This window comes from Canis aureus, chromosome 23 (assembly GCF_053574225.1).
Source record: "Canis aureus isolate CA01 chromosome 23, VMU_Caureus_v.1.0, whole genome shotgun sequence".
Classification (NCBI taxonomy): Eukaryota; Metazoa; Chordata; class Mammalia; order Carnivora; family Canidae; genus Canis; species Canis aureus.
Window position 1 is genome coordinate 17,670,627 of NC_135633.1, and position 23,128 is coordinate 17,693,754.

The 23,128-nt window shown below is 34.8% G+C and overlaps 1 protein-coding gene, 1 long non-coding RNA gene and 1 pseudogene across 4 annotated transcripts in view; 1 reads left to right on the forward strand and 2 right to left on the reverse strand.

Annotated features, from left to right (window-relative positions):
- LOC144294686 (uncharacterized) overlaps nt 1-13,118 on the reverse strand; it is a 57,774-nt gene extending 44,656 nt beyond the window's left edge. The window contains exons 1-2 of the long non-coding RNA XR_013362081.1: nt 13,059-13,118; nt 8,450-8,487 (exon numbers count right to left, since the gene is read on the reverse strand). This is a non-coding gene — a long non-coding RNA (uncharacterized LOC144294686). The remainder of the gene's footprint in view (nt 1-8,449; nt 8,488-13,058) is intronic.
- The window catches only part of SBF2 (SET binding factor 2), a 461,568-nt gene that overhangs the window by 256,216 nt on the left and 182,224 nt on the right, over nt 1-23,128 (forward strand). For all 3 annotated transcript variants that reach the window (XM_077866518.1, XM_077866519.1, XM_077866520.1), the window contains exons 9-14: nt 1,184-1,297; nt 4,280-4,357; nt 5,423-5,536; nt 6,225-6,353; nt 9,303-9,401; nt 20,742-20,946. In XM_077866518.1, the coding sequence (XP_077722644.1) occupies nt 1,184-1,297; nt 4,280-4,357; nt 5,423-5,536; nt 6,225-6,353; nt 9,303-9,401; nt 20,742-20,946 (739 nt within the window). The remainder of the gene's footprint in view (nt 1-1,183; nt 1,298-4,279; nt 4,358-5,422; nt 5,537-6,224; nt 6,354-9,302; nt 9,402-20,741; nt 20,947-23,128) is intronic.
- LOC144295531 (mitochondrial calcium uniporter regulator 1-like) lies at nt 11,596-12,855 on the reverse strand (annotated as a pseudogene).

Sequence of the window (23,128 nt, forward strand, 5' to 3'; positions counted from 1 at the left end):
AGACAATTCAACATTGTAATTATAAACAGGACATATATTAATTATTTTTCTTCCTTTATATGTTGATATCTAGTTCCTATTTAACTTTGATATTATTACCTTGTAAAAATATGTGTAAATCAATAAACATACTTAGTAAAACCTAGTTAGTATTAATAGAAGCATACCTGTCTGGTTAAGAGGTAATTTTTTCCACTAACCACAAAGTTTCTAAGGTAGGACAAGCCAAATGTTTCCAAAAATAAATTTCTTAATTTTTTTAAAAAAGATATTATTTATTCATGAGGAACACAGAGAGGAGAGAGAGAGGTAGAAACACAGGCAGAGGGAGAAGCAGGCTCCATGCAGGGAGCCCGATGCGGGACTCGATCCTGGGTCTCCAGGATCACACCCTGGGCTGAAGGCAGCGCTAAACTGCTGAGCCACCTGGGCTGCCCAAATTTCTTAATTTTTAATGAATAAATTAGAATGAATTTTAAGCCTATTATCAGCATAATAGCTTCAGTCTTGGCTATTTTCTCTATTCCATTTTTGTGTAAGTTATTTTTAAAGACTTTTGTAAAATACTAAAAATCAGTTTCTTAAACACTCAAACAGTACCATTTTGTTGTACACTAGTTCTTTAACTCTTGTAATGAGTACTATATTATTTAGGATATGACTAAACTATACCAAAGCATCCAAAATACAATGGTTCAAACAAAATGTAATTTTATTTAACATGAATGCAGCACTCCATAGTGGTGTTCCATTATACCAGACCGACTTACTCCATGAACTCATTCATGGTCCAACTTCTTTCCTTCTTGTTTCTCCACCAGAATCCCCTCAGGCATTGTTATCATCTGAATGTTCAAGGTTAGGTTGTTGCCAGTTCATAGATTGAGTTTTTGGAAGGAGAAAGCATAGGAAATCCTTACGTCCTTTCTGTTCTGAATACCTGAAAGTGTACACATCACTTCTCACATTGCATTAGCAGAAAATCACATGCCACACCTAATTTCAATGGAAGCTAAAAAATACATGGTAACTGGGAAGTCATGAACCCAACATTCTATTGCTATGGACAGCCAAGAGTCTTCCACACCTGGTTCTTCTCATTTTGGATTAATGAAGACCGGGTTAATTTGCTTAACAATAAATACATTTTATTAATTATTTATTAATTTTTTATCTCCTTTAGCTAGATGTAATCATAGCAGATTTGGATGGAGGCACTATTAAAATTCCTGAATGCATTCACCTCTCTTCCCTCCCGGAACCACTTCTACATCAGACTCAAGCAGCTCTTTCTTTGGTATGACATTTTTAATAGTAATTTTCTTTTGATTTAAATGTAAACTTAGGTAACTGGAATTAGATATCATTGGCAGTATGCTTACTTTAAAAAGAGTTATATGTTCTTAAAACATGGATATATTATCACAGAATATTTAGAATAGAATTCTTCACTAGATATTACCTGAAGAATACACTTTAAATTCTGTTTGTTCTATATTCACTCTTTCACTCAGCATAGTTATTTAGTAGTTAATATATACCAAATACTGTGTTAGGTATTGGAAACATACCAACACACCTGTGAAAATAAGACCAGGCTCTACCTCAAAATCCCTGGTTTCCCTAATATCCCTTATTGGAAGGGATATTGCTCCTTATCCTTCAAGCTCCTTATTGACATCTCATTCCTTTTTAGTAGTTGTGCTACTTGCAAAACAGTGTGATACTGTCTTGCCAATGTTTTCAAGTTACTAAAAAAAAAAAAAAAAACCCTGTAACTTACTGATAGATTAAATATCTAGCATTCTTCAAAGTAAAGTTTTTATTTTTTATTTTTTCGAAGTAAAGTTTTAATACATCTTGTTTCTTGAGTGTTTCTCACTGGCACATTTAATGTTTTTATAGTTATTTTACCTTAGTTGATTTACTTCTTTTTTACATTTTTTTTAAGTAGGCTCCATGTCCAATTGGGGCTTGAACTCATGATCCTGAGCTCTAGAGTCACATGTTCTACCAACTGGGCCAGCAAGGCACCCCTTACCTCAGTTGATTTTTTAAATCAGAGCATTTTATTTTACTGACAAAATTTTAGGTGCCAATTAATTCATCTTCAGAAAATTGAATCTTAGAAATTCTGCATTTCTTTTCAAGCTAGAACTAAAGCCTTCATATTCATTTCTTTTTTGTAAGGAGGGGAAGGGCAAAGGGAGAGGTCAACCTCTATGCCCAGCACGGAGCCTGACACAGGACTCAATCTCACAACCCTGAGATCATGACCTGAGTTGAAATCAGGAATTGGATGTTTAACTGACTGAGCTACCCAGACACCTTAGTCCTCATATTCTTGAATAATATTCCAATATGAGCTGTTTTAAAAACTTTACCCTGATGGGGTGTCTGGCTGGCTCAGTTGGAAGAATACCAACTCTTGATCATGTGTTCAAGCCCTGCATTGGGGTAGAGATTAATAAATAAATCTAAAAAAATTAATTAAAATTTCCCCCTTAAGTAGTAACTTAAATAGGAACTCAGAAGTCTAGGATTATCAGAAAGGATTTTATTTTTAGAATATTTTCAAATTTATATTAGTCCGTATATTGTTAATAGTGGTATCTATAAGATGTGAACATTTAAAGACTGACTTTTCCTAACATAGATACAAGGTGTGGTAGAGTGGAAAGAATATAAGGGCATGACTCAGGAGACCTAAATTCCACTGTACATCTTGCCACTTGGTACTATTGAGCAAATCACATTATATCTCTAGGTCTCTGTTTCCTGGACCTTATCTATAGGATGAATGTTGTATGCATAGGACGACTAAAGGACTGTATTTGTCATAATAAAAATAGCATATAAAACCTATGCTTTCATAGGTAATATCACCTAAGAAAATACTAGATATAAATAGGTAAGTTGATTTAAAGACAATTTAAAGAAAAATATTAACTAAATAACAGCATGGGTAGTATATGAATATAGCAGAAGTTGAGAAGGTAGTATTTGAGTGATTAAAAATGTTTACTATTTCTATAAACCATAAATAAGTTTCTAAATATTATATATGATTACCTAATGATGATATTTATAGTTATTTGGGGATTAAGTTAAAAAATTAACAAATTTAAAAATTTTAGTTCTTAAGTCAGTGTCTCCTGGTATAGATTTTGCTGCACACTGATATACCTTAACCTGCAATACCTGTGGCATCAAAATTGATCAGTGAGTTTGGTAAAACTGAGTATACTTGTTTTTATAGTTGTCAAGCAAAATGGTGAATTGTGTAGTACAGTGTGGTACTGTAAATAAGACATAAGAACATAGTGTATTATCAGACTAGAACCAAAAAGAAATCATGTTTGATGAACTGGGTGGGAGCTTTGACACACAATTATAGGAGCTTCATTTGGTTAGTAAATAATTGTGATCAAATGGGAACACAGTACTTGAACTGTATAATAACCATGGATGATTTTCTAGACATGAATTATACTATATTATTATAATGATGATTAGGTAGTTGGATTACAAATATTGTCAATACCTTACTGTCAGTTTTAATTATTGTTATGTCTTTTCATCTAGTATAAGTATGCTAACAAAACCTGAGTATTTGAAAATGATTTTGCAAAGACAAAAATTTGCTACTTGTGAAGTTTTATCTTTTTCTCATTAAGTCTTGCATAGATCTTTACCTACCTGCTCCCCAGCCTGATCTTCTTCAAAGCCTAACTCAAATGTTACCATTTTTTTTTTTAGCTTTCCTTAGGTTGAATTATACTTGAGGTCTCATATATATTATTATTTATATGGTTATAGTACTTGCATGTTGTGTTGTCCTTTTACCCTTCTAGACTGTGAAGTCCATAAGCTTATTCATTTGATCCTCAGTATTTCAGTTAATTAATTTTTAATTACACTAATAAACATAAAAGCAAATGCTTGTTTAACATTTTCAGCTATATAGACAAATCACTCTGCCCGAGCCTGTTCCCTTCCCACAGGTAACTAATATTTCATAGTTCAGTGTATATTCTTTCAGGACTTTACATTACTATGTTTATCAGTGTGTGTAGATAGATAGATAGATAGATAGATAGACAGACCTTTTCACAATAGTACACACAGAGCACCTCAGCTAACTGCATTATTTCCTGGAGGGAATATATTGTTATTTATGTACTGACACTTTTTCCTCTCAGTACTCCAAGTAAGTTAGTTAAATAATAGGTTTTATTGAAATTTAGATTTTGTACATAACCAAATTTCTTTACTTTAGATTCTACACCCAGATTTGGAAGTAGCAGATCATGCTTTTCCCCCTCCACGAACAGCTTTATCCCACTCAAAAATGCTGGTAAGAAGTTTAATACTTAAATTTAATGTTTTTAAATAGAGCTGTACTTTTATTTGTATGGTTGTTAAAAAAGCTGAGTGTAGTGACAGTCAGATGTACTGCTTAATAATAAGTGTACCGAATTAGAAATTAGAACTGTCACTGACTGATCTTGTTACCTGCTCCCAGAGGATCCACAGGGCAGCACATTGACTGGGCTACTGTTGCCCCAAGAGGCAAGAGTAAGTTGGGCTATAGCGTGGAAAACTATGCGAAGTATTAAAATGGAAAGGACCAGCAAAGATTAAAAGGGAAGCTTGCAAAAAATGGAAACACATATAAGAGAGTCAAGTTTGATGGGTAGATGAAAATAAGTTCTAACTGGAAGCCATGTATGTAAGGGTTAGTATATATAATAAAGTCCCCTTTAAAATTTTGCTCAGTGCATTCCTTAGACTTGAGCTTTGTGGCCATCAGAAGCCTTATAGAACTGGATACCTTTGATAAGTTATTTAAACATTCTTGAGCATTTCTTCATCTAGGAGTTGACCACATAAATCTGTAAGTTTCCGTTCAGTTCTAAAACTATGATTTTATTAAAACCTGAATTATCAAAACCAAAGTCCTACCTTATTGATATAGGAATCGATTTTTGTAAGTTGGATAAACTTTGAAAGAATTTCATAAGCTTTTAAAATACAGTCTTTTGAGATTTTTTTCTTTTATATTTGTGACTATAATTCTTTTGATGGATATAAAAATCAATTGACTTGGGAAAGATGTCCTTCTCTAACTTGGTGAAGAGGGAGACTGGCTTTTTCTGAGAGGAAAATTCGATCTACTAAAGGCAAGCTTTGTTTGGCTCCCTTGAAAAAAACAACTATTTAACAGCCTACTATGTTCAACAATGTTTTAGGCTAGATGCCTAACACCCAGGGCTGCCAGGAGTAAGACTTATGTGTAGGAAGTGCAGAAAGATTAATTAAATAATCTCTCAGGTTCTTTTCAACTTTTGTCTTTGTAATATTTCATTTGTTTTTTTAAAGAAATTCAGTTGCCTAACTTGTTTTGTCTTATATTTTTTAGGATAAAGAAGTGCGTGCAGTTTTTCTTAGATTATTTGCACAACTCTTCCAAGGGTATAGATCATGCCTACAACTTATAAGAATTCATGCAGAACCAGTAATACATTTTCACAAAGTAAGATGATACAGTACTGTGTTGTATGTGTCCAAAACGTGGCCTCTAATTTAATAAAACAACTTAGCAACTTAGTTGTCTTCTTCTAGCCATGCATTTTGACCTTAGTTTATCAAATGTGTTTTTTTTACTGTGGTTATTTTTTAAGTCTCTGCTTTGTATGATTAGATGATAGTTTTTAATAACACTATGAAACTGACATGTTTTCTTTAGAGTTCACTTAATTTTAAATTGGTTTTCCTTTTAAAAGGATTTATTTGGTTATTTTGGAGAGAGAGAGTTGGAAGAGGGGTAGTGGGAGAGGGAGAGAGATAATCTCAAGCAGACTCCCTACTGAATGCAGAGCCCAACTACACGGGGCTCCTCCATCTTACCACCCTGAGGAAATGACCTGAGCTGAAATCAAAAGTTGGCTGCTTAACCAGCTGGGCCTCCCTGACACCCCTAAATTGGTTTTCCTTTTCAAATTGAGTGTTAATTTTTTGTTTCTTCTCCTGCTTTATCAACAAACTCATATTTATTCTAATACAATATTTCAGGTATCAAAAGTCCTTTTTGAGAGAATATATTTTATAACCCCACATTTATGCATGAAGATATTTATTCAGTCTTTGATCTCTTTTTGTTTTGACCATTCATCCATTTTTAGGTGATAAATTATTCATTTTACTTTTTTCTTTCTTTACAGACAGCTTTCTTGGGGCAGCGTGGTTTGGTTGAGAACGATTTCCTCACTAAAGTTCTTAATGGAATGGCATTTGCAGGTTTTGTTTCAGAAAGAGGTCCTCCCTATAGATCCTGTGATCTCTTTGATGAGGTATAGTTCTTATCAAATGAATGCATATTTACAGACAAAATTGGACTAGTGGTTAAAGTAGAGAAATAGTATTTTAATCAAGATCCTAAATATATTATAAATTAAATATCAAATAATACAAATGTTATTATGCTTATTAGATCTTGATATTTATAATGTGGATTTGAAAAATTAGAAAAATATAAGATGTCACAGAAATACATTAAGTATCTTGAACAACTGAATTTAAATAGTTCATTAAAATCTTTTTGAAAAATTGACAAGCTTATTTTTTAAAGCAATAAGTACAATGATTCTTTTTATCAGTTTCATGGAGAGAAAGGTCTAGGTTTAATATATAGGTATGTGATTTCAAACTATAGTTACATTTAGTCTATTAGCATCATAAAGCCATAGTTTGGCTCAGTGGCATTCTTTCTTTTAGGATTTAAATTCATTTAATTAACATATAATGTATTAGTTTCAGAGGCAGAGGTCAGTGACTCATCAGTTGCCTATAACACCCAGTGCTCATTACACCTCCTTAATGCCCATCACTCAGTTACCCTATCCCCCATCCGCCTCCCCTCCAGCAATCCTCAGTTTTTTTCTATAGTTAGGAGTCTTTTATCATTTATTTCCCTCTCTGATTTTGTCTTATTTTATTTTTCCTTCTCTTCCCCTATGATCTTTGCTTAGTGGCATTCAACATTAGTCTATCTCCCGTAGGAGATCTTAAATGTATGGAAGACAGATTTCATCTCTATCTTCAAGGAATTGGCCATATAACGGGAAAATTAGGACAAATGTGACTCCAAATAAGGATGCTCTTTTGTGTTAGTCGTGATTTACTTTAACACATCTTTCCATTTATCATTTAACTGCATTTACAGCAGCTCGTTCTGGTGGATAGAACAATGAATATTATTCCCATTTCAGTTTCTGAAAGAGCACTATATTGGAACCAATAAATCTAAAAGTTCTGTGAAGTATATGAAAGGAAAACACTCTTAGCACCTAAGATATTGGAGAATAGTAACAGTGATCATGTTTTGCTGCAAGTGGTTTTATTTTATATAAAGAATATAGGAGCCAAGTTCTATCCTTGGTTCCGAGAAAGATCTTTTATTTTCTGCAAAGATAAGTAATCACAGATAATGAATGAAGGGGCACATGCTGTGGTTCTGAGTATGGAGATCTACACCAAATACCTTAGTTAATAACAAAAGCGTTTAAAGACTTAGGAGAGATGCCCGGTGGTGTGTAGTTCTTTCTGATCAATTAATAATCACTGATCCCCTAATACCAACATTTAATATGATTGATCACTAGCATACTAATATATGTATATATCAGCTTTTATATCCTGAACTAAGTAATTGATATATAATGTTTTATGGAGTTACATTAGATGTTCTCCAGAGTCCTTTCTAGTTCTCGAATTTTATTAGTCTCTAAAGCATTCTGAATAGTAACATTGGTTTATATACCTTACTTTTTTGTCTATCTAAATTCTCTTAGTAACTCATTCTGGCAGCTTCATCACAACTACTAAGTCAGATTGATTGCCTGCAGAACGCTTGCTTGCCATGATCTCTGACTATTGTTGTACATCTTTCCCTTGCCTGGAGTATCCTCTGTCTACCTTTCATTGTAACCATGGCTTCCTAGTTTTCATGGTCTGCTCTTGTCTCACCACTTCCTCCAAACTTTCACAGAGTAAATGACTCTTGAGAGCAGCCAAAGGCCTCAACGGAATGAGATGCTGACCTAAGTAATTTCTCCTTCCACCCCTGTTAGGCCATTTAATTTGCTTGAGTGTGCTTTTTTTTTTTTTAATATTTTATTTATTTATTCATGAGAAAGAGAGAGACAGAGAGGTAGAGACACAGGCAAAGCAGACTCCATGCAGGTTGCCTAACGTGGGACTCGATTCCGATCTCCAAGATCACGCCCCGGGTCAAAGGCGGCACTAAACTGCTGAGCCACCCAGGCTGCCCTTGAATGCGCTTTTAAAGAAAAATAGCATTTGCTCCTGGGAAAGGGATCCTTGTTTTCATTTAACCTAGGGCAGTCTACCAGTCTGAAGATTTAAGAGGCTTTGAGAGGCTACTTACCTTGTGTATTGTCTTGTCCCCAATCCCGTCAAATAGGCCTGTTAGAAGGAAAGGTATATTTACCTTTGTTTGACAATCTTTCTGAATCTTGGACTAAAATAGGTGAAGTCATAGTTTTGTATGTTTGTCTTCTTTAGTGAATCTGTTAGTTTCCAGAAGGAAAAAATCCTATATTTTACCCTTTAAAAAAAAAAAATCATCCATCTATTTACCCTTCTTTCCCATATACATATTTTTCCTGTTAATATTCTTCTCTCTACTTCAAATGGATACACCCACACAGTTCTCTCTATGATACACTAAATTAATTTACTGGGGGAAATGGATTAGAGTTATATAATTTGAGAACTAGAAGGAGGGGTCATTTTGTTTTTCCATCTGATAGTAGAGATGAAAAGACTGAAGCTCAGGAGTTTTATTGACTTGTTCCAAATCACACTGTCAGCAGAGCTAGGACTAAAGTCTGAGTGACCTGACTTGGACATTTGGTTCATGTTTTGTGAGTTAGGGAAGTGTTTGTAGACTTTCTGATCATCTGAAATTCTCTGAGTGCAAGAATTCTCCGTATGAAGCCTGGAAAATGAGAAGGTCTCTCCCAATTGCAGAAATGACTTTTCCCATGAAGAAATCAGGCCCCAAATCATCACGGAGAGACCACCAAACCATCAAAAGACTTGACTGATTCTGTAATTCTAGAATAGAGGTGAAACCCAGCAAAAATGTAAAAGATTTTGTTTTAATAATAGCATGTATTTTAGATGCTTTTTGGTTTGCAAATTGTATGAAATTGTCACAGTTTTCTAATTTAGCATATTTTGGAGTTGATGTTTTGCCATTTGATTCTTTTTCCAAGTTGGTAGCTTTTGAAGTAGAGCGAATTAAAGTTGAAGAAAATAACCCATTGAAGATAATAAAGCATGTCAGAGAACTGGCTGAGCAACTATTCAAAAATGTAAGTAAATATATTTTAGATAGTCATTAATTTAATTTAATTTTTTAAACGATTTATTTGAGAGAGCACATGTGTGTGCACAAATTGGGAGTGGGGCAGAGGGAGAGAATCTTTCAAGCAGCTTCCCCACTAAGCATGGAGCCCAGCTGGGGGCCTGATCCTACAACCAATGAAATCATGACCTGAGTCAAAAATCAAGTGAGGTGCTTAGCCAACTGAGCCACTCAGGCATCCCAGATAGTTAATTTTAAAAGTATGTAATTATCTTATTTAAAAAACTAAGAAGCTTCATCTTTCTAGTAATAATCTTTTTGTTCTGACTTAAAACTTTTCGGATTATAAGTTACAAGATATTACAGTTCAAAGTGATTTTCCTGTCAATCAGCTATGCTACAAAGATAGCTTAATCATGGTTTTGCAGTCTGCTATGTGCCCTTATTGTGATTTTCATTTAGGTCTCTGTGTTCTTAAGAGCATACTGCTCATTTTTAAGATGTAAAGATTAGACTCATTGGAGACCAGAACTAGAATTGACTGATATGCTCTGCTTTAGTGTGGTGCAGTGATTGTCATCTGGATCAGGAAAATTGTTTGAGTTGTATTGTTTTGAGCAGATAGAGAGTAAAAAGCTGAAAGAAAGAAAACCAATTATTAAGTGACCACAGAAACTCAAGGATGGAAATATTCCTTGTATAGAAGAAATGCAGTAAGTTATAAAGATTGAGATGTGATAAAGTGTGAAGTAATCGTTTGGATGCCAAGACAGAAAAGAACCTAAGGTGATAAGGAGATTATGTACATGCAAAAAAATGGTTTTTGGCTAATGATTATTAGTCATACTTCCTATGTGTGAAGCCACCCAGAGTTGAAACTTTTACTAAGAGAATGGAAAGTATGGTATTCCAGGGGAAAGTTAAGGGAAGATGCATTTTTCAGGAAATATATTTAAGAAGGATTTGGGGTTGGTTATCCTAGTATTGTTTAAATTAATTATTTGAATAGATGGACCTTTTGGACATGGGGTCATCAGTCAGTGCTTTGTCACATTCATGTGAAATCTGAGACACAATTGGATAAAAACAGGAATTCTAAATTGTGTTTGTTTCATATTATTCAATTATTTATATATTTTATTTCTGAAGTTATTTTAAAATCTATCCCTTTAACTAATACTCTATGCTCCACATATAACTATGTCCAGTATAAATCTATTTCTTGATTAATATGCTGAAACTTAAAAAAAAAAGTTCTGTGAGAAGGAAAATGTGCGTTCTGTACTGGTCTTTGCCATTTATGATGGCTGTGTAGAACTAATGTATTGCATGACCACGTGAGAAATTTCTGTTGACTTATTGTAATAGTGATGAATATTGAGTGTTTAGCACAGTGTACCAAACATGGGAGTAAGCACTTTTATATGCATCATCTGTAATCTTCATAACCACAGGTTAAGATAGGTGTCATTATCCCCATTTTACTGAGGATAATTGACTCAGGATCGTATGGCTATGAAGTGATTGAATCCATATTTTAAATTCAGAAACTTCCATCTGTCCAATTCCTAAGCCTATTTTCTTTCTCTCCATTAGGCTGGCTCATCTCCAACTGGAAAAATAGTGATACTTCCAATGACAGACTTTATACTTCATTCTTTATAAAGCACTTTATCATACTTTTGCATTTGATCTTGTAAATAACCCTGTGAGATAAATAGGGCAGATGTTAATAGGTGAGGAAATCAGAGGTAGAAAGTTTTTGTCTTGTCCAGTAGGAGTGATTTACTGATAGATTTCAAAAAATAGCAAAACATCCAATGGGAATCAGTGTTTGAGATTTTGGGACTGATCCCTTGAATAACTGTATATTTATTTCTTAGATCTTTATAAGATTATTCTGAGCTGTAAAATTTTATAGCCTTTAAGTGACCAGAGCTGGGGTTTTGACACAGATTTGTGCCTGTTATATGACTAAGTACATCGCATATGTAAAGTACTGTGCCAAGCCACTCTGATGCAAAAACAAAGTAATTTCCTTTCTTGCCATCCTGGAACTTAAGTTTTGTGATAGCTTATACTACATACTACTAATATGTAATACTACATATTACATAGCTTACACTAAACTGACACAAAACTGAAAACTGAAATAAATAATAGTTATATATTCTTTTTTTTCTCTTTAAATAGACACGTTATTATATCCATAGGTGATAAAAATCCCAGAACTACTGTTAGGCACATAAATGTAAACCCTGCTGAATATTTAATGTTATTGAGCTTGTGCAACCCCAGCATGGTTTTTGTTTTTTTTTTAAGATTTTATTTATTTATTCATAGAGACAGAGAGAGAGAGGCAGAGACACAGGCAGAGGGAGAAGCAGGCATCATACAGAGAGCCTGACATGGGACTCCATCCAGGGTCTCCAGGATCACGCCCTGCACTGCAGGCGGCGCTAAACCGCTGCGCCACCGGGGCTGCCCCGCCCCCCCCCAGCATGGTTTTGAGGCCAGTGACCTCTTTCTGTCTTCCTGTCTGGGTGAAACCCAGTCTTGCCGGGCATGATTTTCTGTCCTTGCTTCTAGCATCTTCCTTTCATTCAACAAATGCAGTTATTTCACCATGTTCTTTTCTAGATTGAAGTCTAATTTGGTATCTGTTTGGACTTTGATTACTTCATCCATTACTTGTTCTAACTGATGTAGTTCAAGGTTTGTTTTCTGATTTTCTGCTCTGAGGGCTGAAAATCTCTCTTCTCCAAAATAATATCTTTTTTTCACATTAGTAGCCTAAGACATTATTTGCTGAGCGGCAGTCTCCTGCTGCATCTTGGTGACCATATATCCTTGTAGATGATATCCACGTTGGTGTCTATGATATTTTTTTTTTAAGATTTTATTTATTTATTCATGAGAGACACACAGAGAGACTGAGAGAGAGGCAGAGACACAAGCAGAGAGAGAAGCAGGCTCCATGCAGGGAGCCTGATGTGGGACTTGATCCCGGGACTCCAGGATCATACCCTGCGCCGAAGGCAGGCACTAAACTGCTGAGCCACCCGGGGATTCCCTGGTGTCTATGATCTTGACCAACACAGCCAGTGATTTTTGCTTGCTGGGTTGTGAACCCATTTTCTTCAAGTAAACACACTAAGGCATGGGTATCAAAAGTAGAGCTTCTTGTTCCCAAAAGAGGTGAAATCTCTCATTTTGTGCTCCAGATCTCTCTTGAAGGAAGACACTCAGCTGTGGCACAGACAGAGGATCCTGATGTCCCTCAAGGGGCCCTGCCTGGATGCAGGGGAAGGGATGGAGGTTCCCGGGCACCAGCATTCCTGGTGGACAGGAGGCTGGCCCAGGAAAGGCAGAGCAGTTAAAAATTATACCTTCCTAAAGATAAATGTAAAACATACACAACACCTATCCTTTAAAAACAACACTTTTAAAGTGATCACCATGAGGGACTGTATTACTAGGTAAGAGAAGTATATTGCCCTTCATTTATTAACCCTTATTGGGCATTCCTCCCCATCAGTCTTATTATATTCCATTTAGTTTAATCACTTCCATTTTTTCAGTATGTATTTATAGGCATCTGCTAGTGTGAGGCATTTTCTAGGTATACAATTCCTCTAATATCCTTCAAAAGAAATACATGTACCTGATCAGTAAGAGTTTCAGAATATCCCCTGGATTGTCATCAGACTTTCTGAGATTCCTTCTGGTTGTAAGATTCTAAATTCTGCAAGTTTCCAACATTCCTGAAGTGAATACATTACAAAGTTAAAAAGCAGAGCATGATGGTAAAGTTACTTTTTTGGGTCATGCAGGAAGTCTAGGGGAAGGAGGGAGGATGATCTCAAAGCAAGGAAAATAATCCAGATGGTTCTATTTTTAACTAGTCAGGGATTTTTTTTTTTTTTATCACATTCTAAAATTCCCTTTTGGTAAGCAAGAATCAACCATATAATTTGACTGTTTCCTTATTATTGGGTTAGAATTGAGACCTGGTGATTCCACTTAGATGTTTGTAAATACTTTGTTGCAGTGAAGTCTGGTATGTGTACCTAGTCTCTGTGCTTTGCTTATCTTCGAAGTACTCAAAAGGAACCTTAATTTCTCAGTTTCTTCTCACCACTCCTTTATATTGCTTTTTAGTGAGTCAGAATATGAATGATATGAGTTGGATGAATTGTAACTCATTTTGGGTGCTCTTTTAACTTTCTGGAGTTTCCTAATAACTAAGGAAAGAATTTGGTGACTTAAGTAGAGGAGGGGAATGGTAAGTGGACATGAAGGAGAAGGAAGGAAATAACTCCATTTGAGACAAGTTGTGTTAAGCATTGGCAAGTTTTATACCATGAAGATTATCTGACATTTATTATACAGCTTTTCTTTCCATTCTCAGTTGATAGTACTGGGTCTGGGTCTGCATGAGTTGGCTTTCAGACTCCTCTTGTCTATATGATAGCACATTTATGTACTTACTAGCTTTGTCTCTGTGATTTTCGTACACACTTATAAAGGACCACTAGCTATGCACAAAATGAGAATGTTAAGGTAGGCCAAGATAAGAACTTTATAAAACCTCCATTCCAAGGCATCAAGAAATCAGTTGGACATGTATTTTACAGTTTTACAAAGAACAGTTTTTCTAACTTGCTTTGTATATGTAATAGTACGTATTTGCTAGACTGTAATTTGACAGTTTTCTTAAAATTTAAAGGAAAAATGAGAAGACTTGAGGTTTCTTGTAGAATAATATGAGATTTCTATTTGTGCTGTAAGAATATTTTTTTTGCCCAGGATTGCAATGAATAGATTTTGAAATCCTAATGGGAGAACAAAGCCCACGTACAGGAATAGCCTTTGTAAGTCCCATAAGATCTATACCCTTTACATTGCCACATAAAGTTAAATTCACTACCAAGCAAATTTAATCTACACTGATGATATTAGTACTCTTTGCTAACTGTAAATAAAAGGATTTTGTTATTGTTATAGGAAGGAAGTAAAATACTGTGATTATCTTTAGTCTTAAAAAGTCAAAACATAAACCACTTACTTAGATTTTTGTGATGAAGTCCCTAACCCAAACATAAAAATCACACTTTTCCCCTTATTTGTTTAAGTCACATTTGCTGTGATACAATTTACATATAGTAAGATTTACTTTTTTTAACGTACTGTAGATTTTGACAAATGATCTTGAAATGAAAGTATTCAAAGAAATGAAATGAAACTATACAACCATCACCATTACAACAAGGACAGAACATTTTTGTCACCCTTCAGAATTCCTTAATTTGTTATAATCACTTCCTCCTACCACCTCAAGCTCTTAGTAACTGATCTGTTTTCTGTCTCTGAAGTTTTTGCCTTTTCTGTAATGTCAGTATGTAGCTTTTGAGTTTGGTTTCTTTCACTTAGCATATGCCTTTCAGATTCCTCTTTGTTGCTGCATATATCAGTTGTTTATTTCTTTTCATTGTTGAGTGTTATTCCATTGTATGGATGTATCAAATTTGTGTTTATCCATTAGCTAACTGTAGGGCAATTTTGGCAATTATGAACATATGCAGAACATAAATGAACATAAATTTTCATTTTTCTTGGGTAAATATTTAGAAGTAGGATGCTGGGATATATGGTTAACAAAATATTGATTTTATAAGAAAACTAATAACTGCCAGACCGTTTTCCCAAACATCTATACCATTTTGCATTCCCACCAGCCATATATGAGTTCCATTTGTTCCACATCTTTACTAACATTTGGTATCATTGTTTTTTTGTTTTATTTTGTTTTTAGCCATTCTTATAAGTGTGTGGTATCTTAGAGTTTTAATTTGCATGTCAGCAGGTGAGTGAAAGTATAGGTCCCTTACCTAGTCATTACATGATCCCTCAGCACTTGCGAAGAGTATTTGTCTTAAAATACTCCATCTCGAATCATGAATTAGAGCAGTGGTTCTCAACAGGGGCAACCCCTCTCCTCTAGAAATTTGGTGTATGTCTGGAGACATTTCTCTTTGTCACAGCTGGAGAGGATGTGCTACTGGTGTCTAGTACACGGAAGCCAGGAATGCTTCTAAATATCTTAAAATATACAAGACATTCACTATCCCTCCCACCCCAAAAAAGAATTATCTAGGTCGAAATGTTAATAATGCCATGGTACAGAAACCCTAGATTAGGGCAACCATCACATTAGATATTAAAGTCATATACCAAATTTAGTTGTATTAAGGATGCAACGTTAATTCAGTAGGATGATCATTAAAGGTCCTGTGAGGATGGAAAATTGAAAATGTTTCCTTGCATCAGTATTGTATTCATAGCTAGGCAAAGCCCAGTTACATTTTGTCAGTGTTCAATGACTTTGTCCAGTAATAGTATTGATTTCAGCTATGTTTGAAAAAATTTGTATAACATGATATTTCATACAAATCTATGAATAATTGGTGCACATTAAATAATTTTTTTAGAGATTTTATTTATTCATGAGAGACCCAAAGAGAGGCAGAGACATAGGCAGAAGGAGAAGCAGCCTCCTCACAGGGAGCCCGATGTGGAACTTGATCCCAGAACCCCAGGATCACGCCCTGAGCCAAAGATAGATGCTCAACCACTGAGCCACCCAGGCGTCCCAGTGCACATTAAATAATTATTAAATACCTAAATTAATACGGGGAACTTGGTAGCTGCAAACAAGGTCACATTCATTTGTCATGCACTGCTAAGACCAACATGTGGAAAGAAATATTTTCCCCAATGTTGCCTACTTGGGATTCCCAGTAGAGTTTGGGGCTTTTGTTTTATTTTGTTTGCTTTGCTTTTATTTGAAGTGCATTCTCAGCCTTGTTTTCCTTAAGCCCTAGGCATATTCTCATTTGGCTTGCCCCCCCCCCAAAAAAAAGAAATAAAAGAAAAATCCATGTTTCCAAACCAGATGGTATGTGTGTCATTCTTTCAAGTCTGAGAAAAATCACTGTACTTCCCATTACTATCATATATTCTCAAAGCAGGATTACAGAGCCTATTTCTTGAAAATCATTACTAATTTAAAAATTCCCTCTAAACAATAGTGCATTTTGCTGGCTTTTTGGGGCAGTTTATCTTGGTTGCCTTGGACAGAATTGTTACCGTGTTCACCATAAGTGTTTAGTTGCCCGAATTCTTGGCTAGTAATTTATAATTTCATTTCTGTACAATCAAAGATGAAAATTTGGCAGCTGCTTTATTTTATTGAAAATAATGAATTTCCTTGTTTCCACAAAGATATTCAACAACAAAATCGGGCTGTGGTTTTTAATGAGCTCAGTAATCTTCAAGGGACTTGCCCAAATGCAGTTGAAACTCCAAGTAAGAACAGATGTTTCTAAGAATATGCAGAGTTCAGTGTGAGCCTTAAACTTCTCATTTTTTGTCTTCTAAAAAGTCATTATGTGACCAAGTTGTCTATAAGGTAGCAAATGTTTATTTATATTTACCACACTGTCCGTTAGAGGGCAGCAGTATACAGACACAGTGACCAGAAAACCAAGTATTAGTGTTTCAGGAGCATGAGCCATTTTTGCTTTTGCATCTTTTAAACACAAATTGAATATAATTTAGTAATTTTATCCCATAATCTGAATTTTTATGTAGACTATCCATACAACTACAATAAGCCTCATCTTTGAACTTTGTTTTAAAATGATTAAAAAATGCTTTTTAGTCTTAATTGTGTATAGATTTGGTTTATAATATTTCAAATCACTTATGAGAAGAAAAACAGTATTAGCAACTAATGGCAATGTCTTTTCTTTAATAAGTGATTCCTGTTTTAACTCTTACTGACTACAGTTATTGTTGTTGTTAAAATATAAGTAGCTGGTGATATGACAAGAATCTTGGGAAAACAACATGATTTAAGTTTTAGAGGCATGGTGTCATACCAAAGAATATGTAATGAATAAGTATTTTTCAAATGAATGTACTCTAAATGTTTGAAAAAAGCTTTCATATTTATTCTGTGTGTGCGTGCGTGTGTGTGTGTATGTGTGTGTGTGTTATAAAAGGCTTCCTCTAACAACTCATTTTGTCCTCACAAGAACCTTATGAAGTAGATTCTGTAGAATTATCTAGATTACAGATGAGGAAACTAAAACACAAGTGGTGAGTGAATTGACACTGCAATTGACACTGCATGTGACACTGTCACATGACTGGTAAGTGGCTAAGCTGGAATTTGACCCAGAGATCTGACATCAAAAGACCATGCACTAAAAATACCTTGTTGTACTACTCTTTCATTGAATTGTCTGACCTTTCCTCTGAATTGTAGTGCCACCTGTGTTACATTTTTACACATAGTCCTGTTTTGGGCTCTTTATTCCATTAACCTTTTTAACCCTTACTCATACCAGTTGCCATATTATATTAATCATTACAGGTTTATATAAATTTTAATATCTAGGAAGTTTGACTTTTCCATTTACTCTTCTTCAGAATTATCTGGACTATTTTGGAATCTCTATTCTTCCTTACAAAATTTAAGATGAACCTATCACATTGCAGGATTTTTACTAGAAATAATATATGTATCCTTAATTTTCTAAATAACCTTAAGTCTTAGAACAAGACTGAAGAATATATACATTAAGAGAGATGGATAAAATATAGTTAGAAAAGATACTAGCATCACTAAGTTTTATTTTCTACCTTTATTTTCCATGTTTTAAAATTTGTTACAATGAATATTATTTACATCATGGAAAATAAAGTTTTAAATTTTATTATAAAGAAAATAAATGTAAATAGAATCAGAAGTAATGAAGAATGTATTTTATTTTTTAAAAAAGATTTTATTTATTTATATAACAGAGAGAGAGAGAGAACACGAGCAGGGGGAGCAGCAGGCAGAGGCAGAGGGAGAAGTAGGCCTCCTGCTGAGCTGGGAGCCCAATATGGGGCTCAGTCCCTGGACTCTGGAATCATGACCTAATCCAAAGGCAGACGCTTAACCAACTGAGCCACCCAGGTGCCTCTGAATAATGTACTTTAAATGATTCTGATTCAGACCCTCAAAATCCACATGAATTACCTTTCTAGCCTGAAAAAAACTACCAACAAGTTTTAGAAAACTGGTATTTGTAACTTTAAGAAGATATCTTAGCTATTGTGTCTGAAGAACAGAGAAAAACAAACATACTTTTGAAAAGGACAGTTTCAGAAACTATAGACCAGTGAGGTTGGTGTTAATCTAGGCATAATTTTAGAACAGTTTTTTCAGCATATAGTGTAGAAAGTAGTGATCATGAAGACTTGGAGAGATATTTATTTATCTATCTATCTATCTATTTATTTATTTATTTATTTTCCCCTGCCTTTACTAAAAATACAAAGGGAAAATACAAAGTAATGAAGGTTACTTTGGCAAGAACAAGTTTTATATCTGACTTCACCTTCTTGGGAACCTTGTAAGAGAAGCCTAAGTATATTACTTAGGCAAAGTTACGTACCAAGCATTACATAATGAGTAGAACAAAAACTAGAACCCAGGCTTTTTTATACTTAAAAGAGTATTAATTCCATTGTGTTGCTGAGATATGCTACCTGTATCATCTACCTTGACCCAACCGTTTCTTTATCTGGGTCTAGGCCAAATAACCATAAAGAATTGTGGGGAACAGCTCTAGTAGGTGATGACAGATGTCCATTTTAACTGTATGAAGAACATACACAGTAGTGTTGAGCTTAATCTACAATATGAATAACAGGTTCAGGGGGAAAGAGAATTTCCTGGTTGCAAAGAATAATGGTGGTAAAGCAGCTTCCCTAGATAGACAATGTTATTAAAGGATGGATTCCATTCTGCCTTAGTATTTGAAATATAATCCTACTTAACTGAGTGGCTGGATAAAAATTGACACCAGCCTTAAGGGTCTATGTAAATATTAACTGACACATTTAATTCAATTATTGCAAGCCTAGTAAGTGTTCAACATTATGTCCCACTCTTTGGAAAACAGTAGAAAGTAGTTTACAGTGCCTGCTATGTGCCAGGCAGTTTCTGGATACAACAGGTATACAGCAGAAAACAAAAAATATTTTTTGATTGGCTGAAATGTGGGCCCTCGCAGAGCTTCATTTTAGTAAGAGAAGGGTAGACAATAAACAAGTAAAATTTGTAGTATATGAAAAAGTGGTAAGTACTAAGGAAAAAATATAAGAGGAAAAAGGAGTGTGTTAGGGGGTATAGTTTAGGTAGGGTGGCCAAGAAAGGTGGCATTTGAGCAAAGAAATACAGGAAGGAATAGAGGTTACTGTTCAAATTGTAGGGAGATGGGCAGAAGGAATGTTTAAGTGCAAAGGCCTTGAGGGGAGAACAAGAAGGTCTCCATGGCTAGAGCAAAATGAAGAATAGAGTCTTCATGTAAATTATTTTGTAAATTATTTTAGGAACTTTGGATTTTACTCTCAGATGAAGAGCTAGTTTGAATAGAGTATGTGATGAATGAGTAGAGTAGGTGATGGTTTGACATATTTTTAAGATCATTCTGCAGTGTTAAGGATAGAGTAAGGGAAGGAGCAAGGGTGGAAGCAGAGAGACTGTTCTGTGGTAATATAGAGATGTTGACATGAACCACAGTGTTGTTGAAAAGTGGTCAAGTTATGGACATATTTGAAAGGCAAAGTCTGAAAGATTTATAGAAGAATGGATAATTAGGTATTAGAGAAGGGCATTAAAGATGTCTATAAGCTTTTCACCTGAGTAGAAAAATAAATATGCCTTTTACTGAAGTGGGGAAGACTATAGAAAGCAGATTTGGAAGAGTAAGTGCTCCATTTTGGACATATATTTAAGATGTTATTTTAAATCCAAAAAGAAATAGTATGTGTGGATAGTTGAATATTTGGGTATGGCATTCAAGAGAAAACTCAGTGGGGGATAAAAATTTATGATCATTGGCATTTTTATGGTTTAAATACTGAGAATGGAAGCTGTCACCAAGGAAGTAAGTAGAAATAGAAAAGAGGCCCAAAGTCTGAACCCTGGGCTCAGATAATAATTCTGAGTAGACAGGTGAAAAGTAGACAAAGATATAGCAAGAAGACCTAGAAACCAAGTGTGAAAGTGTTCATGGAAAAGGAATAAGAGTGATCAGCTGTATCAGATGCTATTGATAGGTCATATAAGAAGTAAGATTCTGGTTCTCTTTATGGCATGTATCTGAATTATGTATAATCACTCATCTGTCTGATTTCAGTTTGTGGCCCTCTGAGCTCCCACTCTCTAGCTGGCAGTCTACCATTGTTATTTTAACTTCTGGTTAATTATACCTGTTTGATGTTGCAGGAGAATCCCAACCCTCATATGGCATTCCAGAAAGTTCCACGTCCAACAGAAGGATCCCACTTGCGAGTACATATTCTTCCTTTCCCAAAGATTAATGAAACTCGGGTACAGGAATTAATACAGGAAAATCTTGCTAAGAACCAGAATGCACCTCCTGCTTCACGAGTGGAAAAGAAATGTGTTGTGCCAGCAGGTCCACCTGTTGGTATGTATTTATCTGGGAGTTTTTTTGTTTTGTTTTAGAAGTAAACCTTTTATCAAGATATAAGACACAAAATTGAAAGTGTACCACTTAACAAATCTTTACAAAGTAAACAAACTTGTGTGACCAGAATTGGAGCATTGTCAACATTCAGAAATATCGTTCCATTCACTGTCTCTCACAAACAGTAACCATTAACCCAGAAAAGAAAAATCGTTTCTTTTTTAAAAAACAGCCATATTGAGATAGAAGTCACACACCACAAAACTCGCTCTTTAATACTCACAATTCCCTGATTTTTAGCATATCCCAGAGTTGTGCACTCATTTTCACTAATTTCAGAATGCTTTCATTATGCCAAATAGACATACCCCATACCCATTAGCAGTCACTCCCCATTATCCCCCAAAACCAGCCCTTCCCTAGCATTAGGCAATAATCTTTCTATCTTTATAGATTTACCTATTCTAACATTTTATATACATGGAGTTATACAGTGTGTGATCTTTTGTAACTGGCTTCTTTCACTTAGCATATTTTCAAGGTTCATCTTTCTGGCATGTGTTAGTACTCCATTGCTTTTTATGGCTGAATAATATTCTATTGTATAGATATGTGTGTGTGTATATATATATTTTTTTAACTTTATTTTTTAATTTTTATTTATTTATGATAGTCACACACACAGAGAGAGAGAGAGAGAGAGAGAGGCAGAGACATAGGCAGAGGGAGAAGCAGGCTCCATGCACTGGGAGCCCGACGTGGGATTCGATCCCGGGTCTCCAGGATCGCGCCCTGGGCCAAAAGCAGGCGCCAAACCGCTGTGCAACCCAGGGATCCCCTTTTTTTTTTTTTTTTTTTTTTTTTTTTTTTTTACATTTTGTTACCTGTTCACCAATTGGTGGATAGTTGGGTTGTTTCTCCTTTTTGGTTACCATTTTAAGAATGCTGCTGTGAGCATTCATGTGTAAGTTTTTGTATGTATATATGTTTTCAATTCTCTCAGGTATATACATGGGTGTGGAATTGCTGGGTCATATGGTAAACCTATGTTTAATGTTTTGAGGAACTGCCAGAGAGTTTTCCAAAACAGCCGCATCATTTTACATTCCAACCAGCAATGTATGGACATTCTGATTTCTCCATATGCACTAATGTTGTAGAGCATCCTTTTATGTACTCACTTACCATTTTTATATCTTCTTTGGAGAAATATGTATTTAGATCCTTTATTCATTCTTAATTGGGCTACTTGCCTTTTATTATTAATTCATAAGAGTCCTATATATATTTTGTATACAAGTCCCTTATCAGATAATATAATTTGCAAATATTTTTTCCCATCCTATGGGTTGTCTTTCTTTATCTTCTTTTTTAGCTATTGAGAGAGTTGTGTTCAGGTCTCTGGTTATAATAGTAAAATTGCCTATATCTCATTTTAATTCTATCCATATTTTTCTTCATATATTTTGAAGATGATTTATTGGATGCAGATATATTTATAAATATTATAGCATCCTGGTGATTTATCGTTTTATCATTATGAAATGTTCTTGTCTCGTTCTTGTCTCTAGTAATGCTCCTTGCCTTAAAGTATACTTTGATGTTTATATAGCTATACCAAGATTTCCTTTCTTAATGTTTGTATGGTTTATCTTCTTTTATTCTTTTATTTTCAAACTTTCTAGGGCATTTTATTTTATTTTATTTTATTTTATTTTATTTTTGGGCCTTATATTTTATGAATGCTTCTTATAAACAGCATGTGGTTGGTTTTTTTTTTAAAACAGTCTATCTTAGTATACTACTTCTATTATTGAATAATATTACTTATATTTATATAAATGTAATTACTGATATACTAATGGCTTTAATGTAGTTTACTGGGTTGGTTTTTTTCTATTTAATCTTCCTGCTTCATGTTTCCTCCTGCTTTCTTCCTTTCTTTTGGATTAATAAACTATTTTTTTAATTAAAAAAAATTTTATTTGAATTCAGTTTGCCAACATAGAGTATAAAACCTAGTGCTCAGGGAATCCCTGGGTTGCTCAGCAGTTTAGCGCCTGCATTTGGCCCAGGGCGTGATCCTGGAGACCCGGGATCGAGTCCCACGTCAGGCTCCCAGCATGGAGGCTGCTTCTCCCTCCTCCTGTGTCTCTGCCTCTCTCTCTCTCTCTCTCTCTCT